Source organism: Sturnus vulgaris, chromosome 4, assembly GCF_052056855.1.
Source record: "Sturnus vulgaris isolate bStuVul1 chromosome 4, bStuVul1.hap1, whole genome shotgun sequence".
Classification (NCBI taxonomy): domain Eukaryota; kingdom Metazoa; phylum Chordata; class Aves; order Passeriformes; family Sturnidae; genus Sturnus; species Sturnus vulgaris.
In genome coordinates this window covers 46,044,498-46,064,034 of record NC_142246.1, presented here as the reverse complement: position 1 = coordinate 46,064,034, position 19,537 = coordinate 46,044,498, and the positions used below count along the sequence as shown (strand labels likewise).

At 39.1% G+C, this 19,537-nt stretch overlaps 1 protein-coding gene across 2 annotated transcripts in view; it reads left to right on the top strand.

Annotated features, from left to right (window-relative positions):
- Positions 1-19,337, top strand: part of LOC106862848 (transmembrane protease serine 11E-like) — a 44,379-nt gene extending 25,042 nt beyond the window's left edge. The window contains exons 6-12 of one of the 2 annotated variants that reach the window (XR_015803241.1): positions 1,304-1,371; positions 4,537-4,700; positions 13,352-13,390; positions 15,380-15,575; positions 16,373-16,523; positions 17,395-17,537; positions 18,895-19,032. Coding sequence is in view for 1 of the 2 variants with exons in the window: in XM_014892071.2 (XP_014747557.2) it covers positions 1,304-1,371; positions 4,537-4,700; positions 13,352-13,390; positions 15,380-15,575; positions 16,373-16,632; positions 17,395-17,537; positions 18,895-19,056 (1,032 nt within the window). In the remaining variant the exon portion in view is untranslated. Of the gene's footprint in view, positions 1-1,303; positions 1,372-4,536; positions 4,701-13,351; positions 13,391-15,379; positions 15,576-16,372; positions 16,633-17,394; positions 17,538-18,894 lie in introns of both variants that reach the window. The other variant, XM_014892071.2, reaches the window with a different exon arrangement.
- The last annotated feature ends 200 nt before the right edge of the window (positions 19,338-19,537 follow it).

Here is a 19,537-nt window from a genome sequence, read left to right as displayed (position 1 = left end):
AATGCAGCTAGCAATCTGCATTCTGCATATCTACAGTAGCTTGTTGCAGTTGAGATGTCTTTTTCCATAGAATTTTGTCTGTTCCAAATGCCAAACTAATTGCAGATAGCTGCCAGTAAGAGCAAGGTAAAACATAGCTAAATTCATGACAATTAAAAATGTATGCTTAAAATCACCTTAAAATAATCATTGTGCAGTATTCATCTTGAAACTATTATACTTCAATATCCCTGTGTAATGCCATAAAGCTTCATCTTGAGAAAACCAAGGCTGGAAAAGTGAGGGTTTTTGTTCCTTGGGATAAATCACCCCCAGATTTCATGCTTACATGCTTGTTTCTGTACCTGACATGTTTCAACATACTAGTAGTTGGAGAACCATTATTTTTTCTTTTCATTTGGAAAATAGAACATCTTAAGACTTGGCTAAAATAGACTGCCTTTAAGGGCTAAAAACTGAAAAAAAGCCAGCTTACATGATGTTCTAAAGTATTTCTATGCAGTTTTTCCTGTTTACAGGATATGTTCAATTTACTTGGTCTTGTTGGTAGGAGGAGTTGCTGCATAATTCACCACTGACTCTGCCATTTCTCAATCCTTCAGTGATCCTGAGCCCTCCTGGCAGAATTTCATGCCATGTTATATCACACTGAGCTGTCTCAGACTGATCATGCAATCTTGAGATTACATCTTGACCGGATGTGGTTAAGCAGGAACCAGTAAAGATGTTATTTGGGGATCGATTCCTTAGGAGTCCTAGAGTTCCAGTTTCTGATGAGAATTGCTTGACAATTGTCCAAGCATGTGGAAAATCACAAGGGTGATAGGGGAACATGATAATCGAATCATAATTTGAAATTACTGGTGGTTTTGCTATAGATTTCTATAAAGCTACAGGTAAATGCTGTGGCAGAAAGGACCCCTACAAGAAAGGCTGAGTGCACTGCAGAGCGCAGTGTACTGTACCTGTTCTGCAGGCAGTCTTTAGGAAGACTGCAGCAGTGTGTTCCAAGGATGTTTATCTATTTCTCATGACACCTGTGAGTGGATGAGACAGCACTGCAGTGGCACATTGATGTAGTCATAGGACATTGAGAAGAATGATCTTGCTTTTTTATGGCGTCAAACAGGAAATTGTTAGAAAAGGTCTGTGGCAAAAGTTATCTAGAGGCTGGGCTGCATTATATATTTGGCTCTGTAAACCATGAGTTTGTAACTGAATGCTGTTTTCTGAATGCACCTGCCAGCAATATGTCTGCTTTCCTCCTTTTTGTTGTTATCTTATATTTTTCTTTTTTCAACAGATCGACAAGACATTTTACAATTCCGTTTTAAGGAAAAAATACATCAGTTCACGCTTAATCAGAGTGAGGTATGTGAGATTATCATAAATGCACACAGCTGAGATAAAATTAAATGTACAACAAGCCCAGCTAGATCTGATTCAGTAAAGTGTATTGTGTATAAAATTAGAGCATAATCCCTAACTGAGCATAATCTGGTTCTGAGCCCTGCTCTCCTTTGGATCTTAATGCAAAAGATACCTTTCAGTCAGTCCACATTCCAACAAGTTTGTGTTCTGATCTTGAGCAAGCTTTAGTTATTAAAGCAGAGATAACTAAAGCTATCTAAAACCAAAAAGGATCTTCAAAACTATTTCTTACATTGTAATGCAGATGTCATTTCTAGCATTGCTCTTTCACTAGGCTTGTCAAGTAAAACCAGGCTGTGCTGGCTCAGAAAGTCCCACTTATCATTGTGGCTCTAAGAATGGGCATAAGTAGCCACCCAGGGAACAGTAGCAGCACAACACACATATCATAACTGCTTCTTGTTATGCTTCTTGCCTCCAGGTATTTACCACCTGGGAGTTCTTGAAGTGGTTGTGATTTGTTTAGCACCCCTTGGTGGCATTATTTTCCAAGGACTTATCTATTGTCTCCTGGACTCTTGAAATCCATTCACCTCCGTCCTTTAGGAAGGAGATACTTGTGAAGAACCACCTTCTTTGGATCACTCAATGCCCTTGTGCTGAAAGAGATGATAAAAAGTTTATCACTACTCCTCTCCATGCAATTACTGATACTGGATCCTCCCATCATATCCCTTTCCTCTCTTGTATTCAATAAGATCCACTTTTTTTTTAAATGCCAGTCTGCTCAGCATTCTTTGCATTTAAACTGTTTCTTATCATCCTGTTCCATACATCTTTCAGGTCTACTATTCCTGCTTTTTTGAGATGAAGAGGTCAGACCCATAGTTGAGATTATCATTGAACAATATGAAGCTTTTTTCCTCTTTTACAGTCTGTTCAGCTGCCAGTAATACATAATGTTTGATTTGATTTGATTTTAACCATTTTTAAGTGCTGAAAATGATCTTTTTATAGAACTGTCTATAGGAGTACTATGATCTTGTTTCTGAGTGACAGTACCCATCACTTTGCAAATAAACCTTGAATGTCTTCATAATCATAGACGAAAGCTGCAAGACTAAGATCTAAACATCTAATCCTTGTGAATCTTTTTCTCCTTGTTCTTACATGGTTTGTGACATCCTGCCTCTTCCTCTACCTTAGCTTAATCCCCAGTTATACACAAATTATTATTGGAATGTAGCTTTAAAGATATTTTTTGATACTGACTAGAGTGTTGCAAGCATAGGCAGAGTGATTTAGGGATCTTAGAGGCCAATATGTAGGGATAAGTGATATTTTTCATTACTTCTCGTTCCCAAGGACAGACTGAGATACTTGTGATCTTTGCTGTGTTGGATGCAAGATTTTTATGCTCCAAAGCTTGTTTGCTTTTTCAGATATACACTTTTTATGCCTCTTCAAGGGCTCAGACTGCAAGTTCTTTTGAGCAGGGACATGGTTGGGAATTTACTTAGAATGGATTTTGCATATCTTTTGGCTCAAAAGTAAGTGTAAGCAATGCATTAATAATCATGCCCACTTCTCACTGAGAAAGACAATACTAATCTTGACTAGGTGTCCTTGGCTCTGTATCTCTGCTATATAATAAGTGAATCAAGGTGGGCAGTACTTACCTGAGGGTTTCGAGAGGTGTGGTGTGCTTGCAAGAGTTGATATGGTAATTCCAGTGTGGCATAGCACAGGAAGAGGAGTGGGGGGAGAGGTGAGGGAACACCTCAGAAATGCAGAGCAACACCCACAGTTGGATCAGATAATATCTGGAAAATAAACGAAGTGACAATCACACTGAAGTTGGAACAAATGGAAAAAATAGTCTATTGAAAAGTTCACATGTGACTTCTCAGTCTCAATTATGAGATCCATGAGGCAAGAAGTGTGTCTTTCTGCTCACCTCTGAACCATTTGGCATGCCTTGGTGTGTTTAAAACACATGACCTTTTCTTTCCCTTCACTGGCGATATCAGGCATGTCTGGTTCAATTTGGTATGTGTCCCTTTCAAAGATTAAGGCCTGGTTGCATGAATTCTGTATAAGCTACCTGTCTTCTATTTTTCCTTTATGCAATTAAAAATTTCCAAGACCATGAGACATAACTAGGAGATCTTCTCTTTACCTTTCCTATCTAAAGACAGAACAACCTGCTTTCAGGTCTCCCCCTGTATGAAGTAACTGTGATTTCATCTATTGTGGCTTGTGTCTCATTGCTTCTTGGTTCAGGTGGGAGGAGGCACAAGAAAGAAGGTTCCTGGTGCAAGCTCTTACCTTTCTTTTGTGATGACCAGGGACAAGCCATGTGCAAATACAGAGCAAGACTTACTATGCCAGATTAGTCAGTTTGATGTTTGTAGTCTATCATTTCATCTCTTGCAGTATCTGATGCCTTAAGGAAAAATAAATACTACTACCAGATGAATTCAACTTGTTACAAGACTTTTCTCCCTTTTCTTTCCTCTAATCTTGCATTAAAGCTGTGGAATTGTATGTCTCAATGTGTGTGCTGCTTGCACTTTTCAATGAGGTGTTAAAAGCCCTTTTTGTGATCCATCTCTTTGACTTTAATGAATAGACTGTGGGTATGCTGCCAAGTTTCATTTACTGTTACACATCATGAGGTTATTTAGGAACATTCTCCAGGAGGTTGCTGTGGTCGTTGTGTGGTCTCGCTCCATCTTCCAAAAAGGCCCAAGTACCTTTTTGATTATATCGTAAATTTTTATTCTGTGTATGTACAGGGCTGTTGAAATGTCTTTGTAGATACAATTACCTCATATTTCTGAAGTGCTTTTATCCAGCTTTTCATTGCAATCCAATCGGTTCATTCCTTCCTATCTTCTGTCTCAGGCATGCAGTCAGTGACTGCTTTTCAGACTCTGTTATAAAATTGGTCTGGTCATTTGTTCACAGAAAGCATTCTGCCTTCTAGACTATGATGCATTTGACCATTCAGCATTCTTGGATTTCTTTTGGAAATTCCTTCACAAATGTTTGAAAATGTATCTAATCTTTTATGTTACATTGCCATTGCTAGAGAAGCTAAGATAAAAGCTAAGAAATGCAGAAACAGGCTGAAGGTAACAAGACTCTTTCATTGGTTTTTAGCCCAGATACTGATGGTGTGATGGCAGAGGCTTTGCTCACATTCTGGTTCTCCTCTACGGATTCTAGAGAAGCATTGCGGGAAAGAGTTGGAAAGATCTTACGGAGGGGCCTGAAAAAATACACAGGACCTCTGCGAATAAATGTCCGATCTTCAACCATCTCAAGTAAGTATATTACATTTCTTTTAAAAGTAATTCTTTCCATTTCCTAATTGATGGGACTTGTTTTTTCCTTTTCAATGACAGCTTTTGACGTTACTGTGTCTGAATGAGTCTTTTGTGCTCCTTAAGTTAGACCAAAATCAGCAGCAAATGCCCCTAAGTCTTTAAAAAAATCTTAAATATGGATAAATGGGAGCAGTTACATTGTGGTTTCCCAGTACAGCTTCAGCCTTTCTCCAAACTGCAGTACCAACTTTATGTTACTGTCATGGAGCCTGAAAGTGCAAGAAGTATACTTAGATGACAAAGAGAAAGAACCACTGCACTGAAAAAATAATATTTGTTGGGAGGATCAAAATCCTTGCAAATTCCTCAGAGAAAAGGGAAAGAAAGGCATAATGTTCTTATCTACATGACTTCTCAGCTAGGGATTCAATCCCCTTCTTCACAAAGCAGACATGAATCTGAAGGATATGAACATTAACTGCACTATCTTCTACGCTTCAGTTCTGCTACAGAATTTTTGTGGAGGCTTGGAATCTTGTCTCTGTCTTGGCTTCAGTTACATATAGTCAGCAATTTTTCTGGGTGTTAGACTTTTCAAGAATGGGTTGCTGGTTGATAGGTAGGGACACATACTTGCTCCATTTGTTTTTGCAGTTTGTTTGGCATTTGTTTTGCTTCCTCCTAAGTGCAAGGGTGACAGTACAGTAATAGGGTGGGTGCTTGCTGCTTGCTATTCCACACTAGATTACTTGAACCAGCAGAAATCTGCAGAGGTTAGACAGCCGTATTTAGAGAACAAGAAACCTGGGCCAGATTCCATGCTGGATGGATCCAGGCTTCCTCCCACTCAGAAATGAGCAGAAGTAACTTCTTATTCTTCCTCTTGGTGCTTGAACTGGGCACATATTTGCATTGTGGTAATGCAATGAAACTCAAATATGAGCTGTCACACCCCCATTGTTTCTTGATGGGCCAACCAGCCTTTCCCTTTGGAATGGCTCAGGATGATATGTGACATCCCTCTGGGCAAATAATCACCATTTCCCTGCAGTGTTGTTTATATGCCAGTAGTTCCTGTTCAACAAAGTGCACATGTAAATTCTCCCGGATAAACATAGTGTGTGGTCATGAGAGAGAGATTCAAAGAGTTTTGTTTTTGTTTACACAGTTGCACCATGGGTTAGTGAATTTTGAATCTTCAGTTTAATTTGATGCTTTACATAAAGAATAAAATTGGAAAGAGTACAACAATTATTGTTAAAAGAGGACTGTGATCAAGTCAAGCTGCTTTTATTCAGTCTGGTAAATGTGGGAAGTGACTCCAAACTGTTTTAGTTGACCTTGAACTGCACCAGGATTGTTACAGTAACGCACTAATAGCTAATTAAAAAATTGGCTAATACAATTGAATTGCAATGTTTTCATTAAATAGTCTCATTAACAGATGGCATCTGTATTACTTTATCGAAGTTGTGTGACAGACTGTGTTGCTTTTCTTGGCTCTCCCAGCCTAATCCTAAAGCACTGACTACACAGGTCAGCTACTCATTACAGGACTAGTATTTTGCAAGTGCTACAACTGACACAAAGGAACATAAACAATATCTTGGCATTTCTAAGAGACAACAATAAAAGGCTGTCCAAAAAATTTTATCTGATCTTTCTTTGCTAATAGGATTTCAGCAGTGGTATGAAACTTAGGCCAGCTCCTGAAGGGTATTGCCATTTCAGGTTGACTCAGGAGAAGAGTATAGAAAGGAGAATTTCCTGTGCTTTTAGAGGAGATACTGGTCTCAATTTATAAAACTTATTCCTCACACCAGGGAGAAGTGGCAATTTTCAACAGGTCCTAGAGGTTCAGAGAAGAATCTAGATTTTGCATTTTCTACTTTTCTCTTCTCTCCTGAAATATCTTGTCCACCATTAGTATTTAAACCAGGGAAACCTGAGAAGTCCTAGATTTTGTCTATGCTCTGCAGCTTTCTGAATCTTGCTTCATTGTACCTTTTTGCGAACTGGAATCATTATTCATCCTAAGGCATTATCAGAATGACATTTTCATAATGGCTTGTAAAAAATCATTAACCTGTTCTTTGTAACCACGTTATCAAAATATTCTAATTAAGGGCCACGATATAGCTCAGTTTAGCTAAGTGTAGCTCACTAGTTGAACAAATCCAGGTCAGGCACTTATTTATATCACATGCTAGGAGAAGTCTGATAAAGGGAACCTCCTCAAATCTTCCTCCCCCGAAATTATCACCTTGTTGTTCAATACCATGCTTCACTCACAAGTATTTGCCTTGAGAATCAGCTCCAACAGACTCCTCCAAATTGGGTGCTACACTTGGGATCTTCCAGCTGCAGTTCAGGACAGCACTACAACACTAAAGAGTCTGCCAGACCAGGGGTAGAACTTGCTTTGCCTCTGCGTTTCTGAGGATTGGGAATAAAGAGGGCATAAAGTCTAATCTGACAATATTTTCTTCGTTAATTTTTTTTTGTAAAACCGAGAGAAGCTTGATCATACATATGTGAGAATATAGAAAATATGCAAAACTTCAAGGAAAATAGCATAATACTGTCTCTGGTTTGTCTGTCACTAAACTGTAGATGTTCTTTACATAGGACTGCAAAAATACTTTTTTTGTCAGGGTACCTTCAAATGTATTATTACTGAAGTTCCTGCTTTCCTATTTATCCAGACTTCAGAGTCTCCTGGTCAAGGATGGTTTACATCCAGACATTCCCTCTGATTTTGATAGAAAATAAGAACTGATAGAATTCTCTGCACTTGTGTACAAACCCGACTAGAAGCCCAAATAATTTTTCAGTGAAGAATTAAGCAAACTAATTCCTACCTTCCCTGAAGAGCAGTGCAAGGGCAATCAAAGTGAGATATCAATGTGTCAGATGGCCTGGAAACACCCGTGTTAGGACTTGCTCTTCCACTGGCACTGAAAAAAGGTGTTGCAGTTTGCCTTCTGTATAGTTCTGGCAACAAAGAGTTCTCCTATAAGGCTGATTCATTTTCCTGAGGGTTTCTTGGTTAGAAGTAGAGTCACCTGACAATCTGGATTTGTATTAAGTAAAGCATAGAGCAGCTTGCCAGATTATTTTCCTTTGTCAAGTAGGTTGGAAATATCCCAAAATGTATTTTTGGGAATGTACTTCTGACATCAGAAAGCAACTGGTTGCAAGATGACTGGCACTGTTCAAAGGTGAGTAGGAAGTATTCCCACCTGTTGCAGACCCAAAGGTTTTGACCATGAATAATGAGTCATGAATTGGTTTTGATCAACAAACCAACTGTTATTGTTTCTATTTATCTGGAATCTGGGGCTTGCTAATGCTCCTAATAATTACAAAGTACAGAACCTGGCAGACAGATCCTTACTTTATTGAGTCTTCTGTGGGAGTCATGCAGATGAGTGTCTGACAGGGTTGATGAGGAATGTTCCATGTATAATAGTGTATGGAGCAGTCTGGATATTTGCACTTTATCTGCCACAACAGCTTCTCTGGGGAGTGGAACAGAGCATGCATCTGTACATTGGGAAACCTGATATTCTTCCACTTTGAGATTACTAGTTTGGCACAAGGTGGTACATTTCAGTAAGAGTATAGAGATAATGATTGAAATGGGAGGGACTGAAAGGTATTTCAAAATTTGTATTTTTCAAGGATATGTTTGTGATAAAGAAATTAACTAGAAAGTCATCTTGACCTCCCTTCTTATGACCCAGATACATTAATTTAATTGATTTTCTCACTCAAACCTTGGTTTTCCCTGCCTTGTCTACAGAGGTTGAGAGCAATTTGGGCTCCCTTTACTGTAGTAAAACATTGATTGCAGCCAGGGCATGAGTGTAAGTCAGGAAGAAAAGTAAAGGTAAAAATCGTATCTGTTTGGATACCTGCTGCAGAACTGGTACATAGCAGATCCCTCCTCGGCCGCAGGACAGACAGATGGAGTTGAAGTACACTGTGAAGTATGGACCTATGTCTGCCTCATGGACAGGATTAAGATATTGATAGAGACAGTGGAGGAAGTCATAAATGTGAGGATAGGTAAAGTGAACATCAGCAGGAAGGGAACAGATGGGTGACAGCACAATTAGAGGCACAAAGCAGTTGTTGTGTCTCTATCAGGTTACTCTACTCTGTTGAAAGAATGAGAATTGCATCATCTGTATCTAAGCCATGTCTTGCTACTTCTCCAAGAGTGCACAAATCTCGAGAGGTAATTACCGTTGAGAGAGCAGTGAGAATATTGGAAGATTAGTGGAGAGACATTTTAGGATGTATGGACTATGTAACCACACAAGAGCATGCCTTTCCTGCTGAACCCAAAGCTTATGTTTTGCCATCTTTCAGGAAACTCCTGCAGTTCCTTTTAGGTACGGTTTTTGGAATATGACTGAATCTGCTGCTCACTTTCCCATTTCCTCCAGTACTTCAGACCTTTATGGTCTTTACTGTAATTAAAGAGCATTAGAATAGAACTATTATCCCCACCTCTGTCTACACTGCAGGACATGCACTCTGTGACATTCCTCTGAGCTGCCCAGTTTGGTGACCTACTTAAACCGGCCAGTGACCCTCTTTTTGTCTGCATGCACAGTTGTTACCCTGCATAACACTGGGTGAGGCCCCTGTTTCTGTTGTAGCTGAGAATTTTGTAATTCTCTCTCCTTTCAAGAAAGTTGTTACTAAAATGTGGCAAAGGACAGTGGGAAAAATGCTTTCTCTGTTCCCTGGTGCATTTCCCAAAGCTGTGCTTCAAATGCATTTCCAAGAATGTGTTATGAATATTGAAGCACATAATCTTTCTTATTTTTGTTTACAATCCTTTCCTCCATTCATATCCCTTTTAAGATAATCTCTACCTTACCTTCTCTGTGTGAAAAAACATCCTAGACAAGCAAGATGTCGGAACTTGTTATAGTAGAGGATGGAACATGCAGTTTGCTTTTAAGACTAGAAGTTATGTTTTCAGATCTAGAAAATCTATAGGGTAGAAACCTATAAAGAAAATAATTTTTTTTATAAATCAACACCTGTGAAAAATTATGTAACTGGGTAAAACTGCATCAGATTTTTAAAGCATTTATCATCTTTAATTTTGCAGCCATCTCTGGCACTTTTTATGCTGAAAATGCATAATATCCTCTAATAATTAATTTGCTTGCCTTGCTTGTACTATGTCAATATACACTTATGTCACAGAGGTCTATCTGATCTTTTCCTTTTAATGTAAACACTGAACTCTGTGGATAAAATGAAATGAGGTAGCAAGACTGATTCCTCTGATGCAGTGACACTGACATTATTTAGAGATGCAGCAAAGTGAGCACATTTTTCCACAGGAACCTCTGAACCTTTCACAGATAAGATGTTAACTCTGCAGTTAACTATGAGCATTTCCTTCTATGTTTGCTCAAACACATGTGTTGAGGAGTATAAAGGTTCTTTACTGATATTTTATTAACTTTAAATAGTAAATTCAAGTTAATAAAAATTAAGAATGTAAGTGTATTTTATTTTGTTTAATAAATATGTAAAATAACTATATTAACAAAATTGCTTATCCAGTTGGAGAACAGAGCCCTCTTCTGAGAGATGGAATCCCTAAGCTGCATTTCAATAGATTGCTGAGATTTTAATTTAAACATTAATTGAAACATTTTCATTAAAGTTAAGCAAGCTTTAATTCATTAGCAAGCTCCATTTTACAGGTATTCAATGCAGGTTCAAGTCAAACTTGTTTACAGTAGAAGCTTGAACACTGGTTTCCTAAAGGTGGCCATAAACTCCTGCAGCCATATGCAGTTGGGACAAGATATGACACTTTAATTGTTACTATATGATGCTTTTTCGTGGTAGTGCAAACAACTAGGGCAACTAGTAAATGAGCAGGGCAGCAAAATTTTCTCTTGTGCCTTACAAGTGACTGCTTCAAGGCAGGGCTTGCAACACGTTAGCTGGCACAATATGAACATCTGTGCTCTTGAATAGGCCAAAATGTGAAGCTGGTGACAAATGAAGGCAAGCCCCTAGCAAAGTAAACCAGTAAGCAACCTGATTTTCAGTGATACCATGTAACCCAAGGTGCTCCCTGCTTTTGATGGGATCTACTGTGGGCTCAGCTTATCTGAAAATAGAATCAGTTACTTCCGTTTTCCAAACACATGCATGTGCTCTGCATTTGAGACCCTATCCTAGTGAATAGAGCACTGAATTTGCTAACAGGGTTTCACTGGCCTTTTTCCTTCAGCAGTGGATGGGTAGGAGAGTATAGCAGTTGCATAGTAGTGATTTATTATAAGATATACTGACATTCAAAGCTGTACAGATTGGCAGTATGTGTGTGGAAGGCTTGTTTCACCAATTACATAGAAGTTGATCCAACTGGAAGCAACGGGTAAAATTTTGCCTATGTGAGGTTTGTACTTTTATCTAGGTGCCTCATAAAAAGGCAAACAGAGATATAGACAGGTGCCTTGCAGAGCACTGTGACTCACAGCAAAACTCGATGCAGTGGGAACATGCCAATTGAATTGCTTCCGGCACTGCACTTGAACAAGCTGGTTGCTCCTTTTGTCTTCTCAATGAGCTTTGCAACATAATGTAAGTGATAATAATTGGCTGCAGGCTTTGTAATTATGAATTATGAGGTAAATGTCTCTCCACCCAGAGAAAAGCTAAAAAACATTGCAGTCAATATTGCACTTAAAGGCAAAAGGTCCTCTTTCATTGTGAATTACATTTGTTGGTTTCTTAACAGTTTCAAGATATAAAGTATTGATATGACTCAAATGATGAACTGGTTCTGAAGGCTGTATGAATTTCTAGGAAAACACTGGATGCTCATCATAGTTGAAAGAAACAAGTAGGGCCAGACTTTTCAAAGCACTTCTGGCCAATATTAATATGCAGAGGAAGTGGCCAAATCCTTAGTACATTTAGCAAACAGTAATGTTTACACCAGTGCTGAATCCCTCTGCTGACCTGGCTGTTGCTTTGTGGTATTATTCCATTTTGATCTAAGGGTTCTAGGTGACAACCAACCATATTATCCATGGAAATTCACAGAATGCAACTAGTGTTACTGAAATGCAATAGTACGTATACATTTAGTGTTTTCCTCCTTTTTGCATATGAATTGGGAAAGTACAGGTCAGCATTTGTATTTGAAAGAGGACCTTAGAAGTTGTGTCTTGCCCACCACTGAAATGTAATTATCTTCATCATGTGAACAGTTCCTGTTTATAGTGAATAAGACTTCAGTTCCTTCTGTAGTGAATAGACTGTGTTGCTATATAAATGTCCAATTTTAACTCACCTTCCATCCTTATAAAATAAAGCAGTGGTTGCATGCACATATGGCAGCCCCAGCACGCATGCCTTTGGTTTGTAACATTCCCTGAAGACAAGCTGCACATATGCGGGAATTCTGCTTGTTTCCTTTTTTTCTATCATAATCTGCTTAGTGTCACATTAAGAAATGAGTGAGCACACGTCTGGTACTGGTGGATTGCAAAGAGACAATTTACCCTGCATACCTGAGGGAGTGTCAAGCCTACAAGCAAAACACATGTGATACAAACCCAACAGGTGACAAGTGTGAGCCAGAGCCCTTTGCATTCAAAAGAGACTCCTCCTGACTTGGTGTGGGTTTGGCTCAAAACTCGGATACCATTCATTCTGTGTTGCAGTGAAGAGAAATGAAGGAAGTGGATAAGAGTAGGGATCTGCTGAGAAAGCCTATCCAGGCACAAAATACAAAGTTGTTGACACTAGTATAGAATCACTATAAAATTAAAAAACCGTATTGAAATTGTGATTTTTTAAAAAATCAGTATTATTTTAAAAAATGTTTTGAATGTTGGACGCTACAGTGGTAGCTCTTGTGAAAAACAGCATTCTGGATGAAAAGGGATAGATTTAAACCTTGAGCCAATGCTTCTTATTGTCAGCATGAGCATGCCATACTTTCAATAAACATACAACATGCATGTTAAAGGAGGGAATGCATTGTTAGAACCCGCTGTGCCATGCAGTAAGTTGCTATGAACTATCTATTTTAGTATTAATAGTGTACCAATAAGATAGGAGAAAGAAGAGTGAGCCACTGCTATTTTAAGCTTCCATTGCTGAAGTGAGTAGCTTCTGATCTTGAAGAGCGTACAGACAGACTACAAGATCTCCTCTAGACCTCTCTTGAGTGTAATATGTGGACTATTGATTTTTTGATGCTCCTATTTTTGCAAAATAGGAGGTGAAAAATTACCACCATAAAAATTTCTCCCCAACAAAATTGTAGATCTTGAGTAATACAAGACTTGTTTTGTCTGTACTCCCCTCCAGAAACACCGGGGGCCAGCAGGAAGGGCAGGATGAGTTCCTGGTCCTCAGACAATACTGACTGCAGAGGAGGGCAACAGCCAGAACATCAACATGATCACATATGAGCTACCCTGCTATCTCTAGCAGTCCCCTCAGCCATGCCTCCTGTGGGACCTGTACTCAAATAGCTGTTGGGAGGGATACCATGAGGATGGGACACCTTGTCTGTGCTGGCCTGGCCTTACCCTGACTGTTTATTTGTTTGTTTGTTTGTTTGTTTGTTTGTTTGTTTGTTTCAGATGTGGAGCCAATAAGAGCAGAAGCCATCTTCAATGACAGTAAGTGAGGCTTTTTTTAAGCATCAGGAATATCATCTCCAACTTTTTTAGTTAGTGTTAAGAGTCACTGTGCACTTTTCCTGGCTCTTAAGAGCCTTTTCCCATCCTTCTGTCTAATGAATGTGACCTTGTACTCTCAGAAATTTGGAATATGTCATTTTCTTTAGCATGCATTGGAAGGAGAGAGGTACCACAAGGAAATGTATAGAAGGTACATCAGCCTATGATTATAATCAAAATGTTCTGGAATTTGGAATGGCTGACAGCATGAAATTGTTCCTCATGGAAATATATGGAAATGTGACTGGTCTTCTCAACTCATTGCTGTAGGGGTTAGATAGAGGTACCTTGTTTCAGAGATTTTTTTTTTTTTAGTTTTCAGAGAAAGAAGTCAGCTCGCTTGGAGATAAAACAGTCATAAAAGCTATCTTTGCTTACAAGTTGTGTTTCTTTTAACTCTGAGAAGGTTTGATGAGTTCCTTAGTAATAAGCTGTCAAACAATGGAAGATTAAATTACATCTCTTTTTGGTCTGATGTAGGTGCTGGTGTTCTGAGACACTAATGGAACTGAATTTTTCTTCTGTGTTGTGAACATTGACTGTTCAGGTAGTTGATAGGATTGTGCAGATTTAGGACCAGTTTCTGAGGATTACAAAGAGCCTTCAGGAGGAAAAAAATGTTCTTTCAGACAGTCTTATGAACTATGGTATATTCTGAAGTTTGTCTTTTACACAAAACCTTTGGACATGTAGATTTAGATTTCACTGATTTCCTTCATTGTGGTTTTAAATTTCAAAAGAGAGCACACTCTGCACTGAGCCAATGAACTTCTCAATGTGGTGTAACTTTTCCTTCTTCTAAATTTATGAACAGCTTTCTGTCTGCTGTGGTATTCCTGCCACTTTTGACCATGAAGTACTGTTAACATAATGTTGTGCAGATCCTAGGAGAAAAGGGATCAGATAACATTCTCTGTGGCTCCAGTTTTTCACTTCTGAGGACTTCAAGGGCCCTGGGGCTGGCAGCTCCTCAGTCATGAATTACTGGGTTCTGCTTTGGCCCCCTCCTGGGTCACTGTCTGGGAGACAAGCTGTGCAGCAACGGTTTGGATTGTATGGCCACTATGCAAATAATTCTCATCTCTGTCTCTTTTTCAATGAATTGGGATAGTCCTGTGTGTCAACCTTCCTAATGTCTAGCTGAAGCTGGGATCTGGATGAAAACTAGTGGGTCTTGGTCCAGGTAGGATGGAGTTGATGCTGTTTGGATGGAAGAAGATGGCTGAAGTAGGTCTGTTCATTGAGGAAGTCTCTAAATCTATGCAGGAACTTCAGCTGCTCCTGAGTTTAATAGCTGAGTATCCTGAGTTTAATAACTGAAACTATGGATATTTCAATTTCTCTCTGGGTTTGGATAAAAATGCTTATTTTGTGTCATGGATGCATACCATGCTAGATGTATCCATGCCTTTTGTAATCTCTGGTTGGAGTAGTGTGATGCTCTTTGCTAGAAGTGCCTCTCCAGATTTACTTGCAGACTGCAGTGATCAGTTGCCTGGTTCCAGGTGACATCTTGCTGATGTAATCTGCATGCATGCATGGTAAAACTCTATGACTTGGATCATTCCCATTTTAGGTTTTGCCTTTTTCACATTTTATCCTAATGAGAAATTACCTGGGACATTAAAGAAGTTGGCAATGCCTCTATTTGGGAATTGTCTTGGGTGTGTAGTGAAGGTTTTGATTTCTGAGTCAGGCTGCTCACACACCTAAGCCTGAATGTTTGACCATCATGGCTTTCCATGATAGTTAGTTGTTCATTTAGGCTTCTAAGACATGGATTGTGCATGAGCAGCTCTAATATTTTCTTTTGGGGGGGGTTGGTGCTGGTGGAAGGTATGTTTTCTTGTTGATGACAATACATTTTTACAGAACATAGGATTTACTAAACAGAAGAATAGCTAATACTCTCTTTGTCCTTTCTGACAGTCTGTGGGTTACGGCAGAATAGATCAGTCAAGTCAATGGCAAAATCTTCATCGCTGCGAATTGTTGGTGGTTTGTCCTCTGCAGAGACCGGGGATTGGCCATGGCAGGCCAGTTTGCAGTACAATAACATCCATCGCTGTGGTGCAACACTCATCAGCAACACATGGCTGGTGTCTGCAGCTCACTGCTTCAGAGAGTAAGTTCCTATCTTAGAATTTACAGCAGAATTTGCCCTTTCTGTATCAAGTTGTGTGGCTTTCCAGCTTTGCACAACACCCCTAACTCTTTCCCAGAGAAAGAATTTTGGAAAAGTCAGGGTTAAGTAGGCCCATCAGCTGGATGTTTCAATGACAAATTAAACACTGGCCCTCGGGAGCAGAACTGGCAATTTTATCAGTGAAAATCAATAGTCACTTGGCATACTGACCAAAGAAGTGCAGAAAAGGTAAGGTGAGTGAAATGGTGGAGTATTTATTTCCTGTTATACTTTACATTTTTTAAATGTATGCCTTCGTGTTACAATGGAGTTCCTGCCATTGCAGACTGATACCAGCAGTTACCATCCCATGTTCCTGCCCCTCTTTTCAGCCAGGCACTCCCAGCATTTTTTGTTTAAAGCACAGCAATTTTGAAGCTGCAAGGTATTTTAAGATGGAACAGTTGATTGAACAGATTATCAATGTACATAAAGAATAAGGGGAATGAAAAGTTTACAGCAGAAGAGCTTTTGGATTTGATGATACCCTATGGCCATACAATGGTTAGATCAGGGACAAGGAGCAGGGGAGGAGTACAAAACCTTGTCTGAGGAGGGAATGCAGCAGCACCCTCTTCTAGCAGCAGCCCACAGTTCTGTTATGGAAAGTGATGGATGCCATAACTATCTAGTAGGGAGCTGGCTTGAAGGAGAATTACAGTAAAGGTATTCTGCAAATTTAAAGACTCAAACACATATTTACAGCAAAATACTTACAGCACTCTTACCTTTTTCAGTATGACTCACCCTCAGAAGTGGACTGCTACTTTTGGAGCTCTTTTGAAGCCACCAAGCTTGAAGCGATCAGTCAAGACAATTATTATCCATGAGAAGTACCTCTACCCAGAACATGACTATGACATTGCACTTGTGCAGCTCTCCAAACGAGTTGAGTTCACAAGCAGCATACATCGTGTCTGTCTGCCAGAGCCATCTCAAACTTTTCCCTACAATATTTATGCTGTCATCACAGGCTGGGGCGCTCTCACCAATGATGGTGAGTCCCGAGTTTGCCAGGTGACTTGTATGGTCCATAAACAGCAGCTCTGAGTGAACTGATATCACTTCTGCAGCCACATGTGACATGACACCAAGCCTAATGTTTGCAATAGGTTTGTTTATTTGTAGGCATCAGTTTCTTGTTCTAAAACTAAAATGCATAGAGCAAAAAAAAAAAAAAAAAAAAGAAGATTGTTCTGTTTTCCCAGCCTTTCTATTTCATATTGTAAATTCTTAAGACAGGTAGTCAGCCATGCACGTGTTTATATAGCACCAAAAAATCTATTTTGCCAGCACTAGAAGCAAGCTACAGATAACTCTGTGAGCTTTCAGGTAAATGTTCAGAGTGAGCTGTGAATTAACCAAGTTTCCACTCTTACCAGGCCACATGAAGTAGATTTAACAATGGAATAAAGATGTCTCCATTTGGTATCATCTGCTCAAATTGCTAGGTAATTTGTGTTCCATGGAACATGGAATTTGTGTTATATGGAACATGTGTAAAATAGATGGCTTTACACTTAAGGCACTATGTAGCATGTGACCATTACTTCAGTCTTAATGGTACAGTTCCTAGGTGAGTCTATGATTCTATATACATTCTCCTTAAGGGCCTGACCTAGGCAGATCAACAAGCAAAACCTCCACAATAAACCAAGTCAAGCTGGTCCTCCATAAGAGGACATTAAACACTCTTCCTGTATATTAACTACTACAAAGTAATTAAGTTGATAAATACCCAAATTGTATTTTCTCTCAGGTCCAGCCCCAAATGCTCTTCAGGAGGCAACAGTGAAACTTATTGACTCAGACACTTGCAACAGAGAAGAAGTGTATGATGGGGACATAACACCCAGGATGTTGTGTGCAGGATACTTGGAAGGAGGAGTAGATGCCTGTCAGGTAATTGTAGCTGAAAATTAGAAAGGAAAACTATTTTAATGCTGACTGCAGTATCTGGTGGACCAAATCTTAATGGACAGTGTATTAGTCCTTTAAATAGGCTCCATTCAAACAGGAATTTAGTTGTAAAGTGAAATAGCATTTAGTACACATCATTTAGCACTAAATGCTGTTTTATTAATTATGAGCTAAAAATTAAATGTCTCAAGTAGCTAACACCAGACATCTGTAGAGATGAGAAAGAAGAAGGTTAAGAATGTTAAGGTACTAGCAAAAATGCACTGTCACTGAAATTAAATTCTGGACAGGATCATATCATAACAGATCTGTTACAAGGTGATCTTTGGTAACAGACTTGGCTCAGTGAAAGGAAAACTGTCTGAAACAAAGATAGAAAAACTGTCTGAAACAAAGATAACTGTAAGGAAGGTAGGTGTACAAGAATGGGAAGGAAACATGCATGCTGCAGGTTTGCAAATGTTGCAAGGAAATGCTTATGTTCAAAGAAAAATACTTCCATAGTGATAGCTTTTAAAAACATAATTTCTACTTATGTTATTTTTAAAGATTGTATTCCTAAAGTGCTGGTTCAATACAGACTCTTCCCTTAATCCCAGTGCTACAGACTTTTGCCCAAAGACCAATTCCCTGCAGAATAAGCCCGGAAAGCTCATTCCTCTGCTCCTGGCTCAGCACTGAAAAGACCTAAGCAGAAGGGTGCAACTGCTGTTTTGTTCAGTAGATAATTTTGGTGAAAGTTGGGAAATTTGGTCTGTTGTGCAAGGACTGCCTCTCAGTCTGTAAAGTTTCCAGTTTAACTATTATTACCATGGCTATTAGCAGTATCAGAACTGAGGTTTTGAAAGTGGATATACCTTAAGAAGATACTATCTAACTAGAAGACCAAGTCCTTGATGAAAGCTCCAAACAAAGAGAAGCTCTAAGCTCCTTTTTGAAACATTATTGCTGAAAGTGACTAAAATTATTTATTTTAATACCAATTGCTATTAAAACCTGTTTAAAAAGGGTTCCTGCTGTCTTAGATTGCTGCCTCTACTGGTGTTTCCGTACTCTGTATGAGGAAGACAAGGCAGGTGGGAAGAAGTGTACCACAAAACAGAACAGAATCTTTTTGTTAGGTTTTTTACCAAAAGAGAGGTCAGGAGTTCCCCTGGCAACAGGAAAATGCCACAGACTTCTGACTCAAGTTTCAGAAACACCCTGGATTCTGCACAAATGGCTGCTCTTGAAATACTGCTTGTTAACTTCTCTTATAGGATAGACCCTTCTGTTTATGGAGAGAATTGTATTTTCTCTTCTGATCAATTAAATATTTTTCCCCCTCCTCTTTTTCTAGGGGGACTCTGGGGGACCACTGGTTACTCCAGACTCTAGACTGATGTGGTACCTCGTGGGAATAGTGAGCTGGGGAGATGAATGTGCCAAGCCAAATAAACCTGGAGTTTACACACGAGTGACTTATTTCCGTGACTGGATTACCACAAAAACAGGCATCTAATTCCAAAGTAAAAAATGGATTTAGCTACATAGACTACATGTAACTCATATTTGTCTTTAATTCTGAAAGGTTATTTTTTTAGTATATATATTCCTATGTAATTTTGGTTGAAGCAACCTTAGTCCACAGCAAGCACTGTCTTTGCTGTCAGAGATCCCTAACCCCTTCTGAATTAATGCTAAATGTATGAAATTGTCTGCCTCATCTTTGAGCTGTGAAACTTTCTCCCTTACTAGAAATTATGAGCTGATACCATTAAAATTACGTTTTAAAGCTCCCAATTTTCCTGCTTTATAAATGCAAACATTTTCCAGGGAGGACAAAAAAAAAAAGAAAAAAATTTTTCTTCAGCCATGGGCAAGATCTGCAACTGAATTTTCCTTCCTCCAGTGAAGCAAATGCTGTCACAGCTGTGTTTCTAGCAAAGTGGACTCTTGATGATTATTTTTGTTAGAGACTATCATCTGCACTGACTCCACCT